The sequence below is a fragment of the Sorex fumeus genome, unplaced genomic scaffold (assembly GCF_029834395.1).
Source record: "Sorex fumeus unplaced genomic scaffold, SorFum_2.1 ptg000009l, whole genome shotgun sequence".
Taxonomy (NCBI): domain Eukaryota; kingdom Metazoa; phylum Chordata; class Mammalia; order Eulipotyphla; family Soricidae; genus Sorex; species Sorex fumeus.
Window position 1 is genome coordinate 260,657 of NW_026606066.1, and position 26,317 is coordinate 286,973.

Genomic DNA, 26,317 nt, shown 5'->3' on the forward strand with positions numbered 1-26,317 from the left:
TCTACAACGTAGGAGGTGGAAATCGTCTTTAAAATGAGCCCCTGGGGCCGGGGGAAATAAAACAGCGGGCAAGGGGCTTGCCTGGCAAACAGTTGGCATGGATTTGATCCCAGTCACCCCGTATGGTCTCCAAGCTTGCCAGGAGTGATCCCTGAGAACTGAGCCAGGAGTAAGCCCTGATCACCACTGGATGTGACCCCCAAACAAACAAACAAACAAACGTCTTTTTGAATAACAATGAGCTCACACTGGGATTAAAGCACTGCTAGCATTGCATGGGAGTCAGCCCCAGTTCAAACTTGGCACCCCACCCGGAGTGACCCCGGAGCATAGAGCCAGGGTGACTCCTGAGCACTTTTGCATGTAACCCAAACCTTCCCATCCATCCACCAAAACTTGGCTCACGCAGCTGGGCCTTCCACCTTAAGAATGGGCCCGCCTTTCTTAACAGATAAATGGGCATGTGGGAAGGGATTTAAGAAGGGACTGCATTCCTTGCCCCGTGTTGTCTGGCCCCCAGTTAGTCAGTCCTGTGGGAGGAGGTGCCAGCTAAGGACACAGCCTAGGGGTGCTGTGCAGAGGAAACATCTGAGGCAGCTTCCTGGAGGAGGTGTCTTGACCATCATCTGTGACCTTATTGACTGATGGATCTGTTGTCCTGGCTACAGGTGGCCAGGTCAGCAGAAGCTTCACAGCCCAAGTGACATGTCACGGAGAAGGGAAAGGAAGAGAGGGAAAGGACAGGCAGCCCACAGGAGCAGGGTTCTACTCCCCCCACCCCCGTATTTCCAGGCACGAGCCTCACCTGAAAGCATGCAGTTCCCCTGTGCAGATCCTTGCATTCAACTCCAGCTCCGCAGGGACTTGCTCCCAGCCTAGGAGCGGAGCTCCATGGCGGCCAAGCCAGGGCTTGCCCTGTGCACCCGTGAGGCAGCCCTGTGGTATGCTGGCCAGTGCATTCCGCCCCTGTTGACCCAGGCTGATCCTGGGATGGTGCAGTGACTCCTGAGCTTCCTGCCCAGTGTCACCAAGGCCAGTCCTGGAGGAGGCACGGGTCATGGACAGAGGCCACCTGATCCTGGCTGTGCCCCTAATGACACCCCTTCCCTCCAGTCTCCTGCTAGGAGGGACTCAGCTGCCCCTTAGTATGGGGATCCCTCAGGCGGTTCCACCCTGCAGGCCCTCAGAACCCATCAGGCCCTCATGGCTGGGGCAGGACCAAGGGATCATCTCAGGAAGCATCTCATCTGCCCTCCAGGCCAGCTCACCACCCTGCTTTACACTGGACCACTTTCAGCCTTGCAGAACCTTCCACCTCAGATCTCTCCCCAGGAATCCTACCACCAGTGCTAGCTCCCCCTGTCCCCTGGGCAATCCCTCTGCCCATTTGTATTTTTTCTTACAGTTTTCTAGAAAATATTTTTAATTGAATCACCATGAGATACAGTTTCAAAGTTGTTCATGATTGGGTTTCAGTCATACAATGTTCCGATACCCATCCTTTCACCAGTGTACGTTTCTTCCCGCCAATGTCCCAGTTTCCCTCCCACTGCCACTCCCACCCCCACCCCCACCCCCACCTGCCTCTATGGCAGACACCTCTCTTCTCTCTTTTTTCCTTTTTCCCTTTTAGGCACTGTGGTTTGCATTGTTGTTACTGAAAAGATATCATGTATACCCCTTTACCTCCTTTCAGCACTCAGTTCTTGTTCAGAATGAACATTTCCAACTGTCATTGTCATAGTGGTCCCGTCTCTATCCTAACTGCGCTCCCCCACCCAGTTGTGGCAGTCTTCCTACCATGGACCCGTCCTTTTAGCTCTCACTTCTACTGTCTTTGGGGTATATTCTTATACCGTGTGTGTTTGTGTATGTGTGTGTTTCTGCAAAAGAGTGCGGTCATTTTTTATATAGCCCTTCTCTCTTATTTATATATTGGTTCGGGGGCTACACCCAGCAATGTTCAGGGTTTGCTTCTAACTCTGAGCTCAGGAATCACTCCTAGAGTTGCTCGGGGGACCATGTGGGGATGGGATCCGGGTCGAGTGCGTGCAAGGCAGGTGCCCTACCCACTGTAATATAGCTCCAGTCCCATAAGTGTGATCATTCCATGTCTGTCCCTCTCCTTCTGACTCCTTCTGCCCATTCTTGTTCTCCTAAAACCCCTGTCCTACGTGGACAGTGAGAGTATCCCCCTGCCATGACATGCCCAGGGCCAGCAGGACCCATCACCACCCCTCCCTCAGAGAATAAATCATTCTGATTGAAATTCTCCTGCCTCTGACAGGACAGCCCTGGCCCAGTGCCCTCTCTCTCGGGGGACTGGCTGCCTGAGAACGGCCTGGGGACGTGGCTCTGTGACTTCGCCTGACAGCCTCCTTTGCTGGGCTCAGGGCTGAGCCCGTCACTGATATGAGAGACCTGGAATGTGTGGGGTGAGCAGGCATGGGGGTTCAGACCTCCCCCTCCTTAAGCCAGAAGCTCTGTGGGCACAGCCGAGAGCCTGTGCCAGGAGAAGGGCCTCTGGGAAGCATCACTCCCAAGGGGGTACGCTCCTGCAGCTTACAGGGGAGAGAGGATCTTTGCGCAGTAAGTGAGAGGGTGAAGGAAGGCACCAAAGGCAGCCATTGGCATGGGAGCACACAGCAGCGTGCAGGTGGCCTGGCCCGTCCCCGGGTCTGCACGGCCATTGCCATCACATCTGCAAAAGCTCGAAAATAAGGATGCGGAATGTGTCTGTTCAGCCAAGGGGAACCACCTCCAAGTTTGGGGCATTTGGGAAAGCCAGATGTGAAGACATCTGGCTGTCACCTGTTGGGGTCCAGGTGTGTTTCCCACGCACTGTTGAGCATCATTGGTACTCAGCTCCGTTCTACACCCGCTGGGGGGCAGCTTTTTCCCTCTGCGGAGCAGCCTGTGCCTCCCAGATCTGTCACACGCTGTCACAGAATGAGCAAGGATCCCTGAGGCACACTTTGGGTTCACTCTCCTAGTCTGATTCCCTGGCATCAAACTGGCATTTTCTGAGCCATGCCTGTGACTCAGACACCCTTTGGGGGGGGGGGGGGGCTTTTCTTCCTCATGGCAGCCCTATGAAATAAACACTTAGCCCCATTTTATGGATGAGGAAACTGGGGCTTGGACCCATTAAGCTGCTCACTCAGTGGGTCAGAGCTGATCCAGGCAGGGGTTGTGCTCTGGGATGGTTGATTTCAGCACTTCCATCCAGTCACAGATAACTCCTATTTTCTGAGAGATGTAAACGCATGTCTTGGTCCATATCCTTCCCCATGGCTATGTGGCTTCATCATGAAGGTCTGATGTGTCTTTAGTGTATGAGTTTGGGGCTTACATGACCTCTACAACATCCCCGAAGCTGCTCAGAGACCTCAAAGAAGCAGCAAAGGTGCCTTCTTGGTTTGAGGTGGGTGACCAACCCCTCTGCAGACAGACCAGGGTGCCCAGCTCACACAGAAGGACCACGCCCACTGGCAGGCAGGGAAAAGGGAGATGGTGGTCCTAGCTGTTCCAAAATTATAGCAATGACCCCTCCATCCCAAACCCACCCCTGTACCCAGGCCAGTCCTCCAGAGCTTAGCTCGTCACTGAACCCTTCGCATCTGGCACTGGACCCTTAAAGCCTCAAGTCTCCACTCTCGGGCCTTCACTGGTTACCCTTTCCTCGGTTTTAGTTAGAAACAGGCACTCTCTGCCCCTTTATTTGGGAATTGGCATTTTCTTCTTCTGTTTTCTGCACATATGGGTCCAATGCTGGTATTGTTTCCCTTACACCAGAACTGATTTGGCGCTGCCATGTGGCAGAGAAGGGATGACAATCTGCCCATAAGCACAGCCCTCTGTGGCATGTTTAGCAGAGCCGGTCCCAGGCAGAGAGAATCCCGTCACTGCACAGCCAGCCGGTGGACAGCTGTGCTCAAAGCCTGCTTGGATGAGAACTCAGTCTGGGTGGCATTTTTTTTCCTCAAAAAAAAAAGATATTGCTGCCCCTTCCTTAGGGTACTGGAAGGATGATGAGTCTGGGAGTAGCTTTGGAGGAAGTAGATTTCCAGAAGGATGCCCAGTAACTATTTTTTTTGAAAAGGGGGTGGCAGGCCAAATCACTCTGGCTACCTCTGCTCTCCATGAAAGAGGTCCAGGGCTGTTGACTGGTAAAACAAAGAGTAGAGACCAGAGACAGTGGGTTGGGTGCTTCCTTGGCATGCACCCAGACTGGGTTCTATCTCAGCATCCCATACGGTCCCCCAAGCCCACCAGGAATGACCCCTGAGCGCAAGCCCTGAACACCACCAGGTGTGGCCCCAAAACAAAAACAAAAATGGAGTAAAGGTTGTTTCTCGGAGGGGTGACCTCCACGTACTTCTTCAGCCGGTCACACCTTCTAGAATGTTCCTCTTTGTCTCTGCAGGCCTCCTGCCCTGAGCGGCAGCCCCGTCATCTCCGACATCTCATTGATCCGGCTTTCCCCACACCCTGCCGGCCCCGGGGAGTCCCCCTTCAGTGCCCACCACCCGTACGTGAGCCCCCACATGGAGCATTACCTCCGTGCCATGCACAGCAGCCCCACGCTCCCCACCATCTCGGCGGCCAGGGGGCTCAGCCCTGCTGAAGGTGAGTAGGGCCTGGGTGGAGGTTGGGGGTTGGGGGGGATACGCGCTAACTAACACTGTTGCTTCCCCAGTCCCTGGGCAGTGAGCAGCTCATGTGCCTTTGCACCATGTTCAACAACGGCTTCTGTGGGGCCAGAGCCATTGTACAGGCCAGAGGGTGCTTGCCCTGCACACAGACAACCCAGGTTTGATTGACAGCAGCACATAGGATTTCCTTAACCATGCCAGGACTGATTTTTGAGCAGAGCCAGGAATAAGCCCCGAGCATCCCCAGATGTGGCCTTCCAAACCAAAAAACAATGACTTTTTTTTTTTTTTTGCACCTTGCAGCTGGAGTGATAGCACGGGTGTTTCAAGCTGCTGGCCTGGCTGAGCCAGGTTCAATTCCTCTGCCCCTCTGGCAAGAGAGCCTGGCAAGCTACCGAAAGTATTTTGCACGCACGGCAAAGCCTGGCAAGCTCCCCGTGACGTATTCGATATGCCAAACACAGTAACAACAAGTCTCACAATAGAGACATTACTGGGCCCGCTCGAGCAAATCGATGAACAGGAGGACAGGACAGGACAGACAGTGCACCTTGCGGGGAGCTCAGAGCCTGGGGGTGAGGGTCAACTCTGCCCTGGTGATGTAGCTCAGAACCTCACGCTTGCCCTGGGTGAGGTTGCCTCAGCCCACCTTATCACTCCATCCTCTCAGGGGCAAGGGGCCTCCCAGCTGTTGGCTGTGACCTAGAGCTAAGGGACAGGGGGTAGTGGGGCACAGCCAGGCTGGAGTTTGGCCTCCAAGTGGATGCGGAAGGACACACTGAAGCCCTGGGCTCCCCCTTCCGGCCATGTGAGCTGTGCCTGGCCTGCTCTTTGCTAAGGGAAACTAACCAAGGTGAAGGACATCAGCCCCGGGGCCTGAGAAGGGCGAGCCTGGAAGGTAGCCCTTCAAACGCATCCTGTTTCCCAAACCTGTGGATGTCACTGCATTTAAAGAAGGAGCTTGTCTGGTGGGGGAATTCTGGAATGTGATGATTGTGCTGGATTTGCTGCATGGGTTTCATACCCAAAGCCAAGGGTCTTTCTAAGAGACACAAGACAAGAAGACGCACAGAGATGTGCTGCAAGCCAAGGAAATCAGAATTGCCCTGCCCTACCAGAAGCCGGAAGAAGCAAGAATGAGATTCTCCCCTAGAACCTCTGTACAGAGCGTGGCCTGATGATGACATGTCCGTGTCCAGCTTCTGCTCTCCAGACCTACAGGAGAAAAAGATGCTGCTTTTTAATAGCTTTCAACACCAAAGTGATGCTCATAGACTTCCAGGAAATTTACACACAAGCTAAGGAGGTTGGTGGAGAAGAGTGAAGGCGGAAACTCTATGGGGGCCTAGGACAGAGCAGAGAGAGAGACAGAGACAGAGACACAGAGAGAAAGAGACAGAAAGAGGGAGGGAGTAAGGGAGAGATCTGCTGGGGAATAAGGAAGAAGAAAGAGTGAGCTCACGATGCAGAGACACCACCGGCATAGCAAACAGGAGGGGCACACATGCCACCGATGAACTAAGTGGTGGGACAGGACTTCCTGTCGGGAGGATTTTGAATCAGTGAGCACTGATCATAGGCCTGATTTCCTTGTAAACAAGGACATGGTTCCCAACACGTCCCCTGAGCCCAGGCCGCCCCAACCAGATGGGAGCCTGGGCTTGGCACCCACCGAGGGGGGCCTAGCTCATTTGCACAGCCCGGACCCTGCACAGGCTGCACCAGTTCCTCTGAGGCTGCCCTGGCCCTGGCCCAGGCTTCTGGTGCCAAGTGACTGGACCTGGCATGTCACCCTGAGACAGCTGCTTCTGCCAGCTGGTCAGCCCCAGCTTCCTCCCAGTCACTCCCATCGCCACGTTCCGCGGATGGGAAAGGGAGCCAGCTCCGAGATGCGTGTGGCACGCCTGTAGAAGGAATCACACTCTTCTCCAACAGGCCAGCGCTCCTGGGCCCCGGAGGCTCACCTGAACTCTCATCCTACCTGCGGTGCACTGAGCCTGGGCCAGGTTGGGGTGTGGGGAGCTGTTGCTCTGGAACTGGACTGTGGGACAGGGAGCAGGCGGGTAGGTGGCGGCAGGTGGGCATTGTCCTCTCCCTGCAGTGACCAACCTTTTTGGCTTCTTGTCTGCACGTTCTTGCTCATTTGAAGTCTGCCCCAGAGCCTTTGGGCCAGATCTCCCGTAGGGACCTTGCAGGGGCTGGAAAGGCTGTTTATGACCAGCCTGGTCTGTTCAGTGTCCAGTGTCCAGGGGGAGGCAGCAGCGCCCCCCCCACCCCCCGCCCGGGGAAGAGCATCTCCTCTGCTGTGTCCAGGTGGGTGTCTCTGGCCTTTCCCGCCAGACTCTGATGCTTCTTCCTCTCTCCCTCCTGTGCTCCCAGTGGCCCACGAGCATCTGAAGGAGAGAGGGCTGTTCGGCCTCCCAGCTGCGGGCACCAACCCCTCGGACTATTACCACCAGATGACGCTCATGGCCAGCCATCCTGCGCCATACGGGGACCTGCTGATGCAGAGCGGCGGAGCTGCGGGCACCCCCCACCTCCACGACTACCTCAACCCAGTGGATGGTGAGTGGTGGGGCTGGGGCCCCTGGGCTGAGGTGGGTGGGCAGGGGGTGGGGATGGGGGCTCCTGTCCCTCCGGAAGGACGGGCCCTCAGAGGCAGGGCCATCTCCATCCCGCCACCCCCGCTTCCCTCTGACTCCATTCCCACAGGCTGGGAGTGTTTCACACTTCACACTTCACAGGCCACCAAGCGCATGCATGGGATTTCTTTTTTTTTTTTTTTTATTAGTGAAACACCATGAGGTACAGTTGTAGACTTATAAATTTTTGTGCTTGGGTTTCAGTTATACAATGATCAAGTACCCATCCCTCCACCAGTGCCCATTTGCCATCATTTATATTTTTTTAAAAAATTTTTATTAGTGAAACACCATGAGGTACAGTTGTAGATTTACAAATTTTTGTGCTTGGGTTTCAGCTATACAATGATCAAATGCCCATCCCTCCACCAGTGCCCATCCTCCACCACCACGGATCCCAGTATTCCTCCCATCCCCCACCCCCCATCCCACCCTGCCTCTGTGGCAGGGCATTCCCTTTCGTTCTCTCTCTCTTATCGGGTGTTGTGGTTTGCAAAAGAGGCAATGGGTGACAATCATGTTTGGTCTGTAGTCTACTTTCAGCATGCTTCTCCCATCCTGGGAGGATCCTCCCAACACCCTTTATTTGGTGCTCCCTTCTCTATCTGAGCTGCCCTCGGATTTAGCATGCAGTGCAAGGGATGAGGCCAAGACTAGGGCTGAGAGCCCAGGTGCAGCAGGATGCTGAGCTAGAATGTGGAGGTGCAGAAATCCTTACCACAAAGGTGGCAGTGGAGCGAAGAAGTGAGAAGTGAGCCAAGCTGAAAAAAAAGCTGAAGTATCATTCTGGCAAGAGGAAACAGCAAGTGCAAAGGGCCTGGGGTAGCAGCAGTATGACGCCAAAGAAAGACGTGGCCCATGGGCCAGTATGGTGGGAGGGTTGGGTGGGATGGGCTCACACTCTGAGTGGTGTGGGGCCCCTGGAGGGGCCAGGCATGAGAGTGAGGAGATCTGAGTTATTCCTATTGCTCTCTTTTCTTGGGGGTCTCTCAAGCAGTGTTGCCCTCCCAGCAACTGAGCCAGTGATTCAATATCAGGCCCAAGGATGTGGTGCTGCCAGGTCCTTACAAAGCCAGAAATCACCCTGGCCACCCCAGCACAGCTCAGGGGCTCTCAGATCTGTGCCCAACAGCCAGGGGGACCTGCCCCCCAGGAACCCTGGTTCCTCCTAGACTGTGCCATTTGCCACTGGTTGGGAGTGAGTGCAGGCAGTGTGGCGGGGGGGAGGGAATAAAGGGGGTAGACCTTGACCCCTTCAGCCCTTCCAGTCCCCTCTGTGCCCCTCACTTCCCTGCAGCCTGCTTCAGAACCCCCTCCTCTAGGAAGCCCTCCAGATGAACCAGGCAGGCTGATGGTAGTAGCTTGATCCCCCAACTCTTCCTCCATTCCCCCACACCTCCAGCTCTCACTTCTCCACCCAGCTCACCTCACACTCACCCTGTGTTTCCTGTTCCCCGTGGGGGGGACCTAATGATACCCCTAAATTAATGTTCTTCCTCAATTGGGGGAGATTGCTACCTGTCTCCCAGCACCAGTTCTCTTGGGACTAGCCTCAGTCCTCTGGGCCTGCCCCTCCCCCCACCCCAACCATGGGAGCCAGGCACAGGAATGCCATCACTCAGACCCCTGGGCCAGCCCTCCTGGGGCCGTGTTTAGTCCAGGATGGGGCACACTGGGCATGGTGGACACTGCTGCCCCAAGCCCTCTACACACACACACACACACACACACACACACACACACACACACAACGCATCTACTCCCGCAGCAGGGGCATGAGGGGCTCAGGAGACAGGACTTTGCACACGCTGGGACTTCTCCAGGCCAGAACAGGGTTTGGGGGCTGCAGGACCCCAGTGAGCTAGAATGTGGAGATGCAGAAATCCTTACCACGAAGATGGCAATGGAGCCAAGAAGTGAGAATTGAGCCAGGCTGAAAGAAGCCAAAAGATCATTCTGGCAAGAGGAAACAGCAAGTGCAAAGGGCCTGGGGCAGCAGTAGTTTGATGTCTGGCACATGTGAAGCCCTGAGTCTCACCCCCAGCACCAAGTACCACCAAAGGGATTCCTGGAAGGCCTTAGCACTGCCACCTGTGGCACTGATCAAAGGTGATAAAAAGCAGAGAGACGGTGTATGGGTGCAGGCACTCAGGGCCCATCCCAGTCAGCCCCTGAGCATCGCCAAGAACAACCCCCAAACATAGAGCCGGCGCCTGAGTACCTCTGGGGGTGTCCCAGACCCCCACCACGACTAACCCCCAGTGGAAGAGAAGAGGCAGCAGAGACAATCTCAGGTGTCCAGCAGAAATAGCCTCTAAGTGCCAGGCATCCCTTGGGGCTCTCCCCACGCCTCCCAGGGAATGTCCCGGCCAGCTGGATGATGGGCAGATGCATGGGAACCTTGACCACGGAGGTCTTTAAGGGGCAGAGCAGCATACTGCCCTGATAACAGAAGACCCCCTAACTCTCAGACACGGACTCGCCTGTCCTCTGCACCTTCAGGCGTCTTCCCCCATGTTCCACCCCTCCGTCACCTTCAGACGCTGCGTGCTTCAAAACAGATCTGGGTTCCCCACCTTGAGCGGCTTACCCTGGCCTGGCTCAGGTTCCACACCCTGCCTCATCACCACAGGCACCTCATCCCCACCACCCTAGAGGGGGGCACCTGCCTTCCCCCTCGACCTTGATGAGTAGGGGCACGTCCAGGTCAGCCAGCACCTGGCTGGGGTCGTGGGGTTGAGGCGCTGTGTAGACAGAACTGCTGGCTTCCCATAGCTCAGACACACTGCGAAAGCACCGGGGCAAGGGCTGGGCTCAGAGCTTCCCAGTCACAGCTGGCCCCTGCCTGTGTCCACCAGGACCCTCTCCCACTTCTCCAGTCTGTCCTTTCATGTGGGCGGAGGGATAGCACAGCGGGTAGGCAGGCATTTGCCTTGCACACAGCCGAACCGGGTTCGACTCCTTCGTCCCTCTTGGAGAGCCTGCCAAGCTGCCGAGAGTATCCCGCCCGCACGGCAGAGCCTGGCAGGCTCCCCGTGGCATATGTGATATGCCAAAAACAGTAACAAGTCTCACAATGGAGGCGTTACTGGTGCCTGCTCGATCAAATTGACGAACAACGGGAGGACAGTGCTACAGTCCTTCCATGTGGGGCTTTGTCTCTCGCATGCAGGCACGCCTGTCCTTGCCCCTACCCCACCATTGTCACCCCAAGACCCACCAAGCCCAAGACCACCACCACACACACACACACACACACACACACACACACTCCCTTCCTTCCTCTCAGCTCAGGCTCTTGGCTTCGCTGCTGTCTTGCGTTAATAATATATATCCCATCTGCCATTCTGCAGTTGGGACGGTGGCTCCATCACCTTCAGGATAAAACCCAGACGTTGATTCGGCTGGAACAGACGTCCCCTCCAGCCTCCTCCTTACTTCCTCTTTGCACAGGAAGCCCCACCCCTGCCTCTCCAGGCACAGCTCCCTGAGCTCTGGCTATCTGCAGCGCCATGCCTGAGGCCCACCTGGCTCCATCCTACGCCTCGTCCTGGGGTTCAGGTCTCAGGGTACCTCCCAAATCTGGCTGGTTCCCCTGGAAGGCTCCTGCATGTATCTAACCTGCCGGCCAGAAGTGTTTCCCTGTAACAGGCTGCTCCTTCCGGGAAGCTCGGCGGGGGGCAGGAGCATGGCCACCAGTCTCCTGCTCGGAGGGACGCATAAGTGAGTGGCAGCCACAAAGGAACCTGGGAGAGAAAGATGCGAACTCATTAGGAAAGAAACTGCTCAGGGCAAGCAGCCGTCAGCTTGCAGCCAGCCTGGAAGGGGGCGCTGGGAACAAGGCAGCTTTGTTCTCAGGGGTGCTGGGCATTTGGCAGCTTCTGGGGGCGCTGAGACGGGCAAAGCAAAGAGGTGAGCTCAGAGGTGGGCGTGAGAGCGCCCGATCAGGTCAGCTGCCGCTGATGAACTCATCACGCCTACCCAGACGTGGCATGCAGACGGAAGCAGACGGAAGCCCGGGGACCTGGGCAGGCCTGTCTCCTTCCTGGAGTGGGGCGGGGGGAGGGCGCTTCTGAACCTGATGGATTCAGGAGCCCAAGATGTCTTGTGCACTGTACCCAATCTGCAACCATGCCCGGGAAATCGGAGTCGTGGGCACAGCCCGCTGTGTTGGCTGTGACTTGATCCTGCTGTGGTTTCTGCAAAGCACATCCATCCAGATCTCAGTCTCTGCTTTTCATGTTTTAGGCATTTCCGCTCCGCTCTGCAGACCTGTGCACGGGCTGCTTTCCCGTCTCTTTAACAGATTCCGTAGCCTAGCCTGCTTCCAGGCTACCCCTGGTCCCCACCCTCCTTGGACCCATCAATGTCCACTTTAGTCGAGGGTTAGAACCACCCCCTCTTGGAGGTCCAGAACACCCAGCCAAGGTGTGAATCCCTCTTCCCACCAGTATTCTTACCCCAGGGGCCCCTCTCAGTGTCTGAGGGCCTATGTGGGCAGGATGTGGCTGTATTCTGAACAGAGAACTGGGCCTGGCACATAGTAGCTGCTTACTGAACATGCAGAGTCATGTTCAAGGGAGGGAGCACGAGTAACGATGACCCTCACACAGAAGCTGCACAGAGCTTCCGAGTGCCTGCAACATTTGGGATTTGCAACCTTCTCTGGTCCTCTCTTGCTCTCCTGTGTTCTGTGCATGTTTAGTAAGCACCTACTATGCGCCAGGCCCAGTTCTTTCTGCTCAGGACACAGCCGTATCCTGCCCACTTGGTGCTCACACCCTAGTTGACTGCCACTAAGTAAGCTCCTTGGCCGGACAAGGGAGGCCAGTCCTCGGGTGCCCTCCTCACTCCTGTATCAGCACCGTCCTGCTCCCACAGAGGAGGCAGAACTGTGGGAGAGAACTTTTACCAGAGGCTTTACAGGTTGAGTTGCACCTGGGTTGTCTAGGAAGACAGGCCCCCACAACACCATTTTTCCCTTCTTGGTTGAGTAGTCTCGGCACCATCATTCACTTGGACTATATTTATATTGGTTTGGGAACCACACCGAATGGTGCTCAGGGATTACTCTGGGCAGTGCTCAGGCAGCCATATATGGTGATGAGGGATTGAACCTGGCTCGGCCATATGCAGTGCAAGTTCCTCACCCACTGTACTATCTCTCCAGTCATAGCAAAGCATAGTATTGCCTCTAGGGGTTAAGTATGTGGCTCACGGATCCCCCACACACCACCACCAACACACACACACACATACATGCACACACACACACCTCATCCCATCAAAGGAATCAGTGACAAACCTGGTGGGTCTGACTCTGTCCTGACTCTCTCTTGCTATGAATCAACCTTGCAAGTTGCCACAGTGTTTAAATGGAGACACCAAGCCATTAGGCTGGGGAGGGGCCTCAAGAGGCAGAACATGTGTCTAGCTTGATGGAGGCGGAGAATGCCACAAGCCCTGGCACCCCAGTCATCAGGCCACACATTCTAGCCACCCCACCCCCACCCCTGCACTGCTAGGCTCCTACAAAAACCAAAAAAAAAAAAAAAAGCAGAAAGTGTAGTTCATCTTTGATTAACAAGGTCGTAACTCTCGTTAAACCCCTTTGAGATCATAAATGGATGTAGGTTGAACCAGAACGATGGCACACTTGGTTGATAAAGCACTGGCCAGCACTGGTTCATTCCCCTGCCTATGGTCCCTCAGGAACCTCTAGGAGTGATCCCTCAGCACAGGTCCAAGAGTAAACCCTGAGCACCACAAAGGATGATCCTAACCCTCCACCACCACCACCACCACCCAATGGATATATGTTGAAAGGGAAAGAGGTAATGGAACGTAAGTGTTGCCCCTGTTGTGGAAGCGCTGGTCAGCTCGGCAGTCCATCCCGTCTTTGTCTCAGTCGAGCCTAGTCTCCTTTAGGAGGTGTATACCCATACCCCATGGGAAAACAGTGATGGTAGAGGAGAGCCAGAAGCCAGAGGTCTCCCATGGGGCTCACCCAGCATTGAGTCCTGCCGGGCTCGAGGTCCCAAGCACAGGACACAGGGCCTTCCGGGGCAGCCCCGAGTGTTGCTTGCCAGAGCCGAGGTGGTCCCTGGAGGCCCATTGCCTCTTCAAGGAGACTGAGTGATGGCAGGAAGAGGGAGAAGTGATGCTTCCTTAGGAGGTAATAGATACCCAAGCAGGAAATCCAAGGTTATCCTTCTGCCAAGCCGTTCTCCAGAGACCAGGGAATTCACCGCTTGTCACGGGGGCCCTAAAATGGGATTTTCTCCCGTTACGCTGTCGAATATCGGTGATTTACCAGCAGGAAGACAGCAGCCGCCAGCCCCCTCCCACTCCCACCGCATTGGGAAGATTGAAATGTTTCCGATTGAAATGTTGTCTGTTTACAGCTCATATTTCCTCCGAGCTGTATATTTTATTGTCATATTGACACTAATTTGACTCGGGTGTCACTTCCGTTCTGACGCCCGTTCTTTATGCTGCCTGCGGGTCCAGGGGGGTTTTCAGAAACCAATTACATTGATCACACCACAGAGAGGCAGGCAGGGCGGGTGGAGGGGCTGCCACGGGCCTGAGCCAGGCACACTTACTGCCTGCAGAGAGGAGGGGAGACTGAGGCACAGGAGGGTCTGGAAGCCCAGAGGTGCTGGGGGCCAGCACATGCTCAAGGGCTGATGAATCATCTGGGGCACCCGCACAGACACCCCAAGTGCCTGACGTTAGAAAAACCCCCTCCCAGGAAAAACCTGGAGCCCTCTCCCTAAGCAGAACTTGAAAAGGAACCTTCCATTCTAAACCTTTGCTCCCCCCAAAGCCTCAGCCTTTGCTACTCATCCCTGTAAGACAGATAAGGGGGAGGTCACATGAGCTGGATTCTATTCCCCCCTCCCATCCCACCCTCTTTGGGAAAGCCATACTAAGCAGTGCTTAGAGCTTACTCCTGGCTCTGTGCTCAGGGATCACTCCTGGTGGGACTAGGGGACCATATGGGGTGCCGGGGATTGAACCCAGGTTAGCCACATGTGAGGCAAATGCTCTATCCACTGTACTATCTTTCCAGCCCCAGTGAACTGAATTCTTTTTAAAGCCATAATTGGAAACAGCTGGCCATGGACCCAGCTAAAAAAATCATGGGGTATGTCCCTGGGTCAGGTTAGGGCTGCCCTCGGCCCGTCTGCCTTTCCCTTGTAGACAAGGCTAACGACTAATGCAATAAATATCCTATGGCCTTTGGCATAAATGAGACCCCATCCACACCCCTGCTTCTAAGCATGTCCACAGGACCAGGAAAGATATGAGCAAGGAGTCCCCAGCTGTGTGGGACTGCTACCCAGCCAGTAAATGCTCCTCCGTGCCCCTCTGCCCTGCCCAGGAAGGCTGGCCTTGGCATCATGCTGAGGACTGTGCTCCCAGCACACAGCCATGCCTGGCTGGTCCCACTGCCCCAGTCACCTTTCTCCCAGGTTCCTGGGCCCTTGGGACCTTAAGGAACTGCAGGCTCACTCGGCAGGACGCCCTCCCAGAGCACCTGATGATCCACTGTGGGTCACTAGCCCTCCCCACTGTCCCCAGGAGGAACTGGTTCAGAGCCATTCAGTCATTTGCCAGAGTCACACAGATCAGATCTAGGAATCAGGGTGGGGTCCTGGGCATATCTACCAGTTGCCCTTGGGAGAGCCACAGTCCCCCTGAGGTGTCCGGCATCCAGAGGTGTATCCCTGAGGTGGGACCTAGTGATCCTGCCTGGGGCTCGGGCACCATGGTCATGGCCTCTGGACAGTGAGCAGCAGGAGGGCAGATCCTTGCTGACCGTGCCCACGATGGCCGGTCCACACCTGGCCTGCTGTCCCATGGTACAGGAGTGAGCGAGCAGACGCAGGATTGAAGAGACGAGTGGCTGCACTGGGTCCAGATGCCAGGGCCGCATGGCACGGGCATCCCCGGGTCCCCGCCCAGGGAGAGCCGGCTGCTCACCTGGCAGCTGACGGACACCAGCCCCGCACGTCCACAGATGAGCAGACACAGCGACTGCGCGGGGCCCCGGTCATAAATCACAGGAGAAACCACGGGAAACGAGTGCAGGCTCTTCTTTCTATTTAGTAATTTATCAAGGGAAGAGGCACATTAATAAACATATTTCCCTCGAGGGGTGGGGATAACAGAGATGAATATCACTGTCAGATTTGGCCTGTTTCCTCTTGTTAGGGGCGCCCGAGAGGGTGGGGATCCAAATGTTCACAGCAAGTCCTTTCTAAAGCAGCGCATCGCAGACATGTACTGCTTCCCACAGACAGTATTTGATCATCCCCGCCTCCCGGGCGTCTCCCCATTTGCTGCTCGGCCCCTAAGTAATAGGTGTCATGGAAGATGCGCTCCGGCATCTTCCGCCGAGTCCAGCTTTCAAGTGAGGATTGACAGGGAGTGAACCAGGTGAACACCCAGAAGCTTGGCAGGCGCCCCAGCACGTGGGGATGCGTGTGTGTGCGTGTGCGTGCGTGCGTGCGCGCGCGCGTGTGTGTGTGTGTGTGTGTGTGTGTGTGTGTGTGTGTGTTTCAGAGCATATTCCTTGGCTGTGTGGCCGGCCACCCTCTCTAGACTGTCTGGCTCATGACCCTGAGAGGCGGTAGGTCCATCCCCCACCCCCACCCCCCTATTCTGTTTGCAACCGACGGGTCATATGAACGTTCTAACTGCCAGGTGCTCTGTGGCGCACAGGCTATCTCTGCCTGACACCCTCTTGAAGAGTCTGGGTCCCCTGGACGTGCCCCAAAGTCATGCACCTCAGCTCGGCCTACCCAGCAGGCACCTGCAGCTCCCAGTCCCAGCCACTGGCCTTGCCCCTCCACACAGAGAAGCAGAATCCCCAGAACCTCCTCCGGTAGGACTCTGAGGCCACCCCATCTCCAGTCTGAACCACGAGACACTCCTGGTAGCCCCATAGTAAACAGAGCTCCGGGCACCAAGAACCAAGGAAGGTGTAAGTAGGGTCCCCTCGGAGGAGCCCAGAATGTAAAACTGTGGATATTCACCTCCTGAGCATCCTGTCGACGGAGTTGTAGAGATTTCATGGGCCACCACCCAACTCCATGCAACTGAAGAAATCACCTCAGACACTTGTACTTATGGCCAGGAGAGCAAGCCGCCTGCCCAAAGGAGGCAACCTGTGGGCTCTGGGCTGGTTTAAGGTGCCTGAGGAAGGAAGGCAAGAGAGTGCCCAGAAGCAAGGTTCGGTAGCAAAGGGAGTGTTGAGCGGCCATCAGAGTTGCTCAGGATGGACACACACACACACACACACACACACACACACACACACACACACACACACACACACACTCATACACCATAGCCCAGAGGGATACTGGAGAAGGAGTCAGGGGTACAGCACAATACACACCATCCTTAACAGGCAGCGCCCATAGAAGGAGAGAGGGAGGGAGTAATGGAAGGGAGGGAGAGAGGGAGGGAGGAAAGGAAGGAAGGAAGGAAGGAAGGAAGGAAGGAAGGAAGGAAGGAAGGAGGGAGGGAGGGAGGGAGGGAGGGAGGGAGGGAAGGAAGGAGGGAAGGATGGAGATAGGGAGGAAGGAAGGAGGGAGATAGGGAGGAAAGAAGGAAGGAGATAAGGAAGGAAGGAAGGAAGGAGGGATGGAAGAAGGAAGGAGGATGGAAGAAGGGAGGGAGGGAGTTAGGGAGGGAGGGCAGATGCTAGGAGTCTGGGGCCAGCCACCTGGGCCTCTGCTTGGACAGAGCCCTTTCACAGGGGCAGTTCAGGCCATCCCAGCTGCAGTTGCAGCCATGACCTTGCAAGACTCCACTGCTTCCGCTCTTCTCCGCATGCATGAGCCACCCAGCAGCACCCACAGCAACTGAAAAAAGACGGGCTGCCTCACGCCTGTCCTGGACAAGGCAGGTCACAGAGCCTTGCTCCTGAGCCAGGGAAGCCTGGTGAGGATGAGCATTTGTCATTCCACCTCGTGACTCCGCAACACTCACCTGGGCATTCAAAGCTGGGTACCAGTTGTCCTTGGGTGGGTGTGGCAGGGCCAGAGGAACTGTGGTTGCCGGCTACTCAGGACAGTGTGTATCGTGATAGGTCCCGAGTCATGTACTTTGCTGCAGTGTACTTGATGATTCTATCTCTGGTCTCTGCGGACCCAATGATGTGGACACTGGCATGCCTTCAGAGTTCCATAAACCACAGCCCTTGGCTTTTTGTGTGGGCTCACCCTGCCACGTGTGGCCCGTTCCCATTTTATGGATGTGCAAACCAGGACCAAAAGAGGCTACATCTCGTGGCCCAGAGCCCATCATGCATTCTCATCAGGTCCACCCACCACCCTCCCGAGCACTACCTGTCCACCACATGCCAGTTCTCCTGCCTCCTCCCCCTCGAGAAACGTGTGATGCTGACCCACCCTCCTTGTCCCGACAGTGTCCCGGTTCTCCAGCCCACGGGTGACACCACGCCTGAGTCGCAAGCGGGCTCTGTCCATCTCTCCGCTCTCGGATGCCAGCCTGGACCTGCAGCGCATGATCCGGACCTCGCCCAACTCACTGGTAGCCTATATCAACAACTCCCGCAGCAGCTCAGCGGCCAGCGGCTCCTATGGACACCTGTCAGCAGGCGCCCTCAGGTGAGTGAGCCCAACTGCAGAGGCTCAGGACCTGGAACCCAGGGTGCAGCTGAGGTAGAGAGACGGGGCTGATGGCATGTGTGGATCGATGTGTGTAGAAGTGTCTCCGGACTTCCAGGCCCTTGCCGGCCAAGTGAGCTGACATCGGAGAGTGTGGCCAACTCTTACTGCTTCAACCTTGCTTAGATTCTGGTGTGAACGGTGACACTGACAGTGAGTGAGTCCATCATTCAGGAAAAGGTGACTTCTCTAGCCTTTTGGCTTGGCCATCAACAGACCTGAGGACTGTGATGACACACAGGAGTTGTGACACTGACTCAGGTCAGACATGTCCCTCACAGCCCTGTACTGTGGCCGCAGCATGACACACCCAAGACTCCTGGGCACCAGTTGTTCTTGCCTGCTCCCTGGAGCCCTGGACTGTGGTTCAAGGATGCCATCCCAGCCACTTGGCTGAGACTCATTCCTTCCCCTGCTCCTTCTGAGCAGGGTGAGGCGGGTAAGATGTCAGGAGGGCTCCCCCCACCCAGGACAGAACGCAGAAGGACACGTGTAGCAAGGGTGAGATCTCTTTAACTGTCCAGCAGATGACCCCAAGAGGGAGCCATAGAGGACAGTCAGCGTCTGTTACTGCTACTGCTCCTCCTGACGGTCAGGAGTGTGAGACAGGCTGGGCTCCAGGAAGCCACGGCCAGAATGTCAGGCAGGGCTGAGGCCTCCTGGACACTTGCTTGGGCCTGGGAGCTTGACCTAAGACTGTGAGTATAGGCGGGAGAGTGACTTTTCTCCTGGTACAGCACCTGCCGTGGGTTACTGGAGCTCGTGTGCAGAGTAACGGTCTGCCCCCTCCCTGCTGCTGCCTGCCAGGTGCTCCCGGAGAGACCGCGGAGGAGATGGCATGGGGAGGGATTCCCCTCCGCGACGCCCACGGAGCCCTCAGTGTCCTGGAGCAAAGCACAGTGGCTCATTCACAAAGACTAATTTTTTTCTTTTTGAGTCACTCCCGGCGATGCATAGGGGTTACTTCTGAATTTGCACTCAGGAATTACACCTGGTGGTGCTCAGGGGACCATATGGGATGCTGGGAATCGAACCTTGCCTTGCTGCGTGCGAGGCAAATGCCCTATCCACTGTGTACTATCGCTGCAGCCCCACACAAAGACTCTCTAGAGCTCAGACGTTGATGGAGAGTGAGGACGGCCTGAGCTGCCAGGCTCTGTCTGGGTGCCCCTCCTAGACGGGGTGCCCTGGAACCCACAGTAAGGGGTGCATGAAGGGTCCTGTCACCAGGGAGCACTGATGTCGGGGGTGAATGTCAGGCATCAGGGAAGTGGGGGCTAGATGGAGGGGGCTGCAGAGGGGCCTGGCCAGAGGCAAAGGTCGCATCAGGGGCAGCGGGCAATGGGGAGGAGAGCAAGTGAAAGAGAGTCATAGTGTCGGCCAGGGCCACGTGCCTATCCTGAGCTGTGGAAGGACCAATTCTGCATGGGAAGTGTCCACCTAATAGCGCGTCCACCTTCTCTGCCCCACAACCTGTGCCCTTGTCTGCTCTTCTTCACAGTCCAGCCTTCACCTTCCCCCACCCCATCAACCCAGTGGCCTACCAGCAGATCCTGAGCCAGCAGAGAAGCCTGGGGTCCGCCTTTGGACACACCCCGCCGCTGATCCAGCCCTCGCCCACGTTCCTGGCCCAGCAGCCCATGGCCCTGGCCCCCATCAACACCACGCCCACCCAACTCAGCAGCACCAACTGTCTGGGTGACGCCAGCCAGGTCAGTGGGAGTCAGGAGCAGGGGCTGGGCAACCGGGTCCTCATCTAGAGCCCAGGAGGACTGGTCACCTTCCTCTAGTGCTGGGAACCAAAGATACGTGGTTGGGGTGACCCCTCCCTGCAGTGACCACATGCTGGACAGAACGAGCCTGGGGCGAGAGGCCTCTCTGGCCCCTCACTCCTCGTGGGCAAGCACCTCACCTCCTTTCTGCAGGCTCCTGTCCAGCCAACATGAGAGATAGGTAGGAAACCTGCATCCTGGCATGGTTTGGGCATCCCACACAGTATGGGCATCTCCATGTAGCACTCAGCATTGGCAGAGTGCTTATAAATAATGATATGGTGCAGGACTGGAGATTTAGCATGGGGTTAAGGCACTCACCTTATATATGTCTGACCCCAGTTCCCTCCCCAGCACCACATATGGTCCCCCAAGCACAGATATAAGTGATCCCTGTGTGCAGAGCCAGGAGTGAGTCCTGAGCACAGCTAGATGGCTCCAAATCACATACAGTGAGGTGGCTCACCTAGCACTGACATACAGCAGTGTTAGTGCTTGGGGAATGAATGAAATCCTGTTTTGCAGGTGGGTAAATCCTCACAGAGACTGTGGACCATGGAAAGGGCACAGAGGCTTTGCGTCACGCCTGGTTACGGGCCTGACTGGCTTTCATGGAGCAGCAAGTCTCTTTAGCTCTTCTCTTTTATGTGTTTTGTAGTTCTTTAGTTTGGAGGCCATGCCCAGCAGTGCTCAGAACTTACTCCTAGCTTCTGCACTCAAGGGTCGCTCCTGATGGAACTCGGAGGACCATGGTGGGTACCAGGGCTTGAACCCAGGTGGACCACATACAAGGCAGGAGCCAGCCTCTAGCTCCTCTATCTTTTAGGATCTACTGCCATGGTGGGGCCAGTGCAAGAGCCCAGGAGACCCCAAAAAGGGATCACGATGGTTATAATCACGAAGATTATTCTTTGCAGGGGACCAAGCCCGGTAGTGCTCCTGGGCTACTCCTAGCTCTGTGCTTAGGGATCACTTGCAGCAATGCTCAAGGGACCAGGTGGTGATGGACACTGAATCTGGGCTTCCCTACACACAGGGCATGTGCTCAGCCCACTGAGCATCTCTCCCGCCCCCAGTGACGACCCTTGGCATGAAGCAGCTGCCCTAACCAGTTGTGACCATATACTGGGAGAAAGGCATTCTGGGAGGACCCTCTGCCCCTCAAGGCTCCATGTTACCACTTAGGACCCCCCTTCTCAGACATGAACTGAGGCCATGGCCCAAACCCAGCGGTGCCCACACTCTGAGGGCCTGAGAGGCCCAAGCTGTCGGGACAGGAGCTGGGGTGCCCAGTAGGTCCTAAAGAGGTGGAGGTGGGTGGTACTAGCAGGGATAGACTGTTGGGGCTGTCCACATGGTAGCCCCTGGACAAAGGGACAAGCTGGGGGCCCTCGGCTCCTGAATCTTCCAGCAGGAGCCTGGCCCAGATGCTCCATGCAGGGAAGATTCCGGGGCTTAGAGCCCAGACACTCTGAGGTGTCCCCACTCTGCTGCCTGTCACCAGCTCCCTGGACTCATTCCTTCCCCACCCCTTCCTCTGCCCAGAGCAAGCAGAGCAGCGAGTCAGCGGTGAGCAGCACGGTCAACCCCATCGTCATACACAAGCGCAGTAAGGTCAAGACTGAAGTGGACAGCCTGCGGCCAACTTCCCCGCTGACTCTGACGCAGGTAAGCGCCAGCTGGTCCTCACCACCGACAGTTCGTCTGGCTTTCCTGAGGTGGGGCCGTGACCTGGCTGGAGAAGGGCATAGTGGAGTGCTGCTGAATGGACAAGGCCATAAGCATACATGTGCTCATCAGACAGATGCAGAGTCAAGAAGTGGTTGAGGGGCTGGAGTGATAGCACAGCGAGTAGGGCATTTGCCTTGCACGTGGCCGACCTGGGTTTGTTCCCAGCATCCTATAATGTCCCCCAAGCATCTCCAGGAGTAATTCCTGAGTGCAAAATCAGGAGTAACCCCTGAGCATCACCAGGTGTGACCCAAAAAGCAAAAAAAAAATTGGTTGAATGAGTGGCCTCTGGAGTGATAATGTAGGATGTAGGGTGTTTGCCTTACACGTTGCTGAGCCAGGTTCGATTCCCAGCATCCCACAGGTTCCCGAAGCACCACCAGGAGCCATTTCTGAGTGTGCAACCAGAAGCAACCCCTGAGCATTGCTGGCTCTGCCTCCCAAAAAAAAAAAACAACAAAGGAGTGAATGAAGGAGTGTAGGGGCTGTTGTCGTCTTGCCCCCTCAGGAGGCACACACTTTAGCATACTCATTTACACCCCTGAATGGCCCTAGTCCCAGCTCCACACCCTCCACACCCCTCTTACCTGTCACCACCAAGTCAACCTCTCCTGATCCTCCTGGGTGGGCAGACTCCCCTTCACCTCAGTGTCCTCAGGTCCAGCTCACTCCCACTCGCTGCCTCTGCCCCAGGGCTGCACTTTGGTAAGGAGCACTTTGGGGCAAAGTGCCAATTTGGGCTCCACATCACCAGGCTTTGCACAGGAGCTGTGAAGTTCTGTTTTCTGGTGACTTCCCACTCATGGGAAACAGAGAAGACGGTTCATGGTAGGAGTGAGAGCGAATGAGAGAGAGAGAGAGAGCCCTTTGGATATCTGCAGCGCCACATCTCACTGGGGGCCAGCAGGCATGCAGGGAGTCCCTCGGGTTGCTGAGGCTGAGTGGGAAGGCACCACGTGAGCACAGCTGCCAGGCTCCATCCCCAAGTCTCTCGCGCTAACCCGAGCTCATCCATAATACAGAATCACCAGCTCTGACATCAGGATGCTCCGGGCTTCCTCCTCTTTCCCCTCCCTCTGCCGGCTGTGCTTTATCAAAACTGTAAGCCACGGGGCAGGCTCCGGGCACTTCATTTTTATGAAATACTGGGTCCTGTTGTTGTCAGGAAAACAGAGGGCCCGGTGACAAATCCTTCTTCGCATGATACATGGTTTCCACAAGGCTGGCCATCCTGGGGGGCAGTGGAAATTAATGAGGATGGCCTGGATCCAGGGGAGACGCATGTCAGAGCTATGACAAGGACAGGTGGGAGGTGTCCCCAGCCCATCTCCTCCACCTGCAGTTGTGGAGGGTGGGGCTGTTGGGGGAGGGCAGGGGCTGCCCCAGGCCTTCCTCCCTTCCTAGCTTGACTTCTCCTTGGAATGAGTGGAAGGACCATTTGTCACCAGGAGGTTGTCACGCTGTCACTGGGCGTCCTGATTCAGTGACCTGACTCACTTTCCAGGTGAAGGGCTTTGCTTTGCCTGAACATAATGAAGCCCCACCCTCGACCCCACTCTGCCTAAACACCCCAGATCGTGGACCAGTAGGATGCCCAGCCCAGGCCCACCCCTGTGCCAGCCTCTGGCAGCTGCTTCAAATTGCCTTTGAAATAAGTCAGGCAGGCAGCTGAGAGCACCAGAAGTCTGTTTCCAGCTTTTCTGAAAGCAGAGAAATGGGTTTTGGAGGACCAGCCTGCACAGATCTGCCCCCCAGGGCTAAAGATTTAGGTCCCAGACATTCTGCTTCTCCCTTGTAATGAGTCCCCAGCATTCTCCGGGGCCTTGCCATGCAAGTGCCTCTGACTTACTGCAGAGCACTCATGCTCAGTGAACGTTTCTCTGAGAAATGACCAGGAGGCTCTCTTGACTGGAGGCTTGGAGCTCCAGTGGGAGACTATGGTCGTTTTCCACATGCATGATGGACTCTATATTGGACATGAAGCTAACATGGGAGCCTTGGTTGGGGCTGGTGGGGTGCTGGGAGGTGGTAGCCCTTAGTCTGAACTATCCGCGTTCTCCCAGGGGTTTTATTGCAGGGTGGAACATACTAGCCATGGGTAGATACCTGGAGACAGAAAGGGTTTGTCAGACTAGAGTGATAGCACAGCAGGTAAGGCATTTGCCTTGCATGCAACCGACCTGGGTTCGATTCCCAGCATCCCATATGGTCCCCTGAGCAATGTTGGGAGTAATTCCTGAGTGCATGAGCCAGGAGTAACCCCTGAGCATTGCAGAGTGTGACGCCCCCCCCCCCCCGAAAGAAAGAAAGAAAGAGAGAAAGAAAGAAAGAAAGAAAGAAAGAAAGAAAGAAAGGGTTTGTCTAACATCTGCCTCTTTGCTTGGCTTTGCTCCAAGCCTATCCAGCCAGTCTGTGGAATATTGGGGAACTCCTGACACCCTCTGTGTGGTCCTTCCTCGGACCTGCCTCTGACCCTGGTGCATTTGTGCCTCTCCCTTCCCCCCAGCCCCTCTCAGCCTGCCTGCCCCCCCCCCCCCAGACCTGCCCCTGCCATCTCTGTTGGCATTCACATTCAGTATCCTCCTGGGTGGGGAGTAGGTTTGTCATCCCCAAAAGTGACCTTACCACCTGGTGATTCAGAGGAAACTCATCTCAGACCCTTTGGTCGCCACCTTGAAATAGATACGCCGGAGACCCTGGCATCACTGAGGTTTCATCCAGATCCAGAGTGCCGTATCCTCACTGCACATGTTGGGGAGCCCAAGGCCGTGAGGTGGAGTCTCCCTGAACCTTGACTTTCCCAGCTCTGTCACTAGGCTGCAGATACCTCGCCCATGTCAGGGACGGGGCAGGCTACAGCAGGGCACCTGTGGGTGCCCCTTATCTACTGAGCACAGAACAGTTTGGGGTGGGGGAGGGGATGGCAGAGGGGGGTGTTCTGAAGGGCCAGGCCAGGTGTGTGCTGGTTTGTTTTTCTAGTCTCCGGGTTAGGGCATACCCCAGGCACAGTTTTTGCCTAACCCAAGTCCCCAGAGCCACTCAACGCCCCCTGCATAGAAGCCAAGCCAATGAGCATACATCACTGGCTGTATCAGTTGACCCAAGATGTGATGGGACATCTGGTGGGTAACAAGCCGCTGGCTGGGGCTGGAGCAATAGTACAGCAGGTAGGGCTTGCATGAGCTGACCCGAGTTTGATTCCCAACATTAGATTTGGTCCCCGAGCACTGCCAGTAATAATTCCTGAGTGCATGAGCCAGGAGTAACCCCTGTGCATCTCTGGGTGTGACCCAAAAAGGGAAAAAAAAAGCCGCTGTCCTTAGGAAGGAGGTTGGAGCCACCATGGCTGTGGGTGAGAGCTAAGTGTCGCCCCTCCAGTGTCCACTACTGTCCTTGGCACAGATTGCTGGGAGCTCCCAACTGCACTTCCCCAGACCAGGTGACAGCTCCTGACTCAAGTGGGTGTACTCTGCCCCTCTCCCCCCACCCCTACCCCAGGAGCAGCTGGCTGACCTTAAGGAAGACCTGGACAGGGATGACTGTAAGCAGGAGGCTGAGGTGGTCATCTATGAGACCAACTGCCACTGGGAGGACTGCACCAAGGAGTACGACACCCAGGAGCAGCTGGTGCACGTGAGTCTCCAGGACGGGCCCCGCAGGGTCTGATGCCAGCTACATTCGGTGTTGGGAGGGAGAGGCAGGGAGAGGCGGCTCCAGAGAGGTGTGTTCCTATGTGTGGCTCTACCCAGAAGGAGCCATAGAAACACATCCGTCGTACCAGTGTTTAAAGAAGACTAATATAAAGTAACAGAATGGGAAACTTAACACCCAAGAAAAGTAGAGCTAAGCACCAAGAGGATTGCTCCACGGCTTGAAAGCTGGCCTCACACACTGGGGGAAAAGACAGTTCAGATAGATAAGGGACCACCAAGTAAAGGGTGCTTGCCGGGCCTGCTCAGGATGGGAGATGCATTCTGAAAGTAGACTATAGACTGAACACAGTGGCCACTCAGTACCTCTGTTGTAAACCACAACACCCAAAATGAGAGAGAGAGCAAAAGGGAATGCCCTGTCACAGAAGTGGGGCAGGGTGGGGGGATGAGGTGGGCGGGTGAGCGGGAGGGGGAGGCGCACTGGGATCACTGGTGTTGGAGAATGGGCACTGGTGGAGGGGTGGGTACTGAGCATTGTATGACTGAAATGTAACCACAAAAGTTTTTAAGTCTGTAACTGCACCTCGTGGGAATCCATTACCAAAAAAAAATTAAATTAAAAAAAAAAGATTTATAAAATGAAGTTGAAAAAAGTGAAAAAATATAAGTATAAAATCACAATCAATCAATAAATAATAAAGATGACAAGGTAAACCAGAAAACTGGTGGGAAAAAGAATAATGAGCTAACACAGGAATAAAGTTGGTATTTCAAACCAAATGCCCTGAGCTGGAATCCATAGACGAAAAAAATTTTTTTCTCTTTTCAAGTTTTCTCATAGCTGATGCAAAGAGAAGAAACAGACTAGCTAAACCAACCAGCACCCACAAGATAATCACAAGCTTGACTTTTAAACCTGAAAGCAACCACTCCCATGAAGAAAGGCGTTGGTCGTTCCATGTGGGAGGCCATTCACAGGGACGCAGGGAAGACAGGGATGAATGGCTGTTTGCGCCCACGTTGGAACGAGCTGCCTCAGAATCCCGGGGCCTGATAGGTCCAGAGATCAGAAAAGGCCCTGAGAGCCGGAAGGGCACTTCACCAGAAGAGCCTCTCGCCCCTCTGTCCGCACAGCACCCACACAGTGGCACCCAGGGG

General features: G+C 55.6%; 1 protein-coding gene across 1 annotated transcript in view; it reads left to right on the forward strand.

The window, feature by feature from the left end:
- GLI2 (GLI family zinc finger 2) overlaps positions 1–26,317 on the forward strand; it is a 252,518-nt gene that overhangs the window by 209,804 nt on the left and 16,397 nt on the right. Inside the window, exons 4-9 of the mRNA XM_056110240.1 lie at positions 4,427–4,629; positions 7,035–7,220; positions 17,742–17,943; positions 19,505–19,715; positions 21,321–21,443; positions 25,005–25,139. Coding sequence (XP_055966215.1) covers positions 4,427–4,629; positions 7,035–7,220; positions 17,742–17,943; positions 19,505–19,715; positions 21,321–21,443; positions 25,005–25,139 — 1,060 coding nt within the window. The remainder of the gene's footprint in view (positions 1–4,426; positions 4,630–7,034; positions 7,221–17,741; positions 17,944–19,504; positions 19,716–21,320; positions 21,444–25,004; positions 25,140–26,317) is intronic.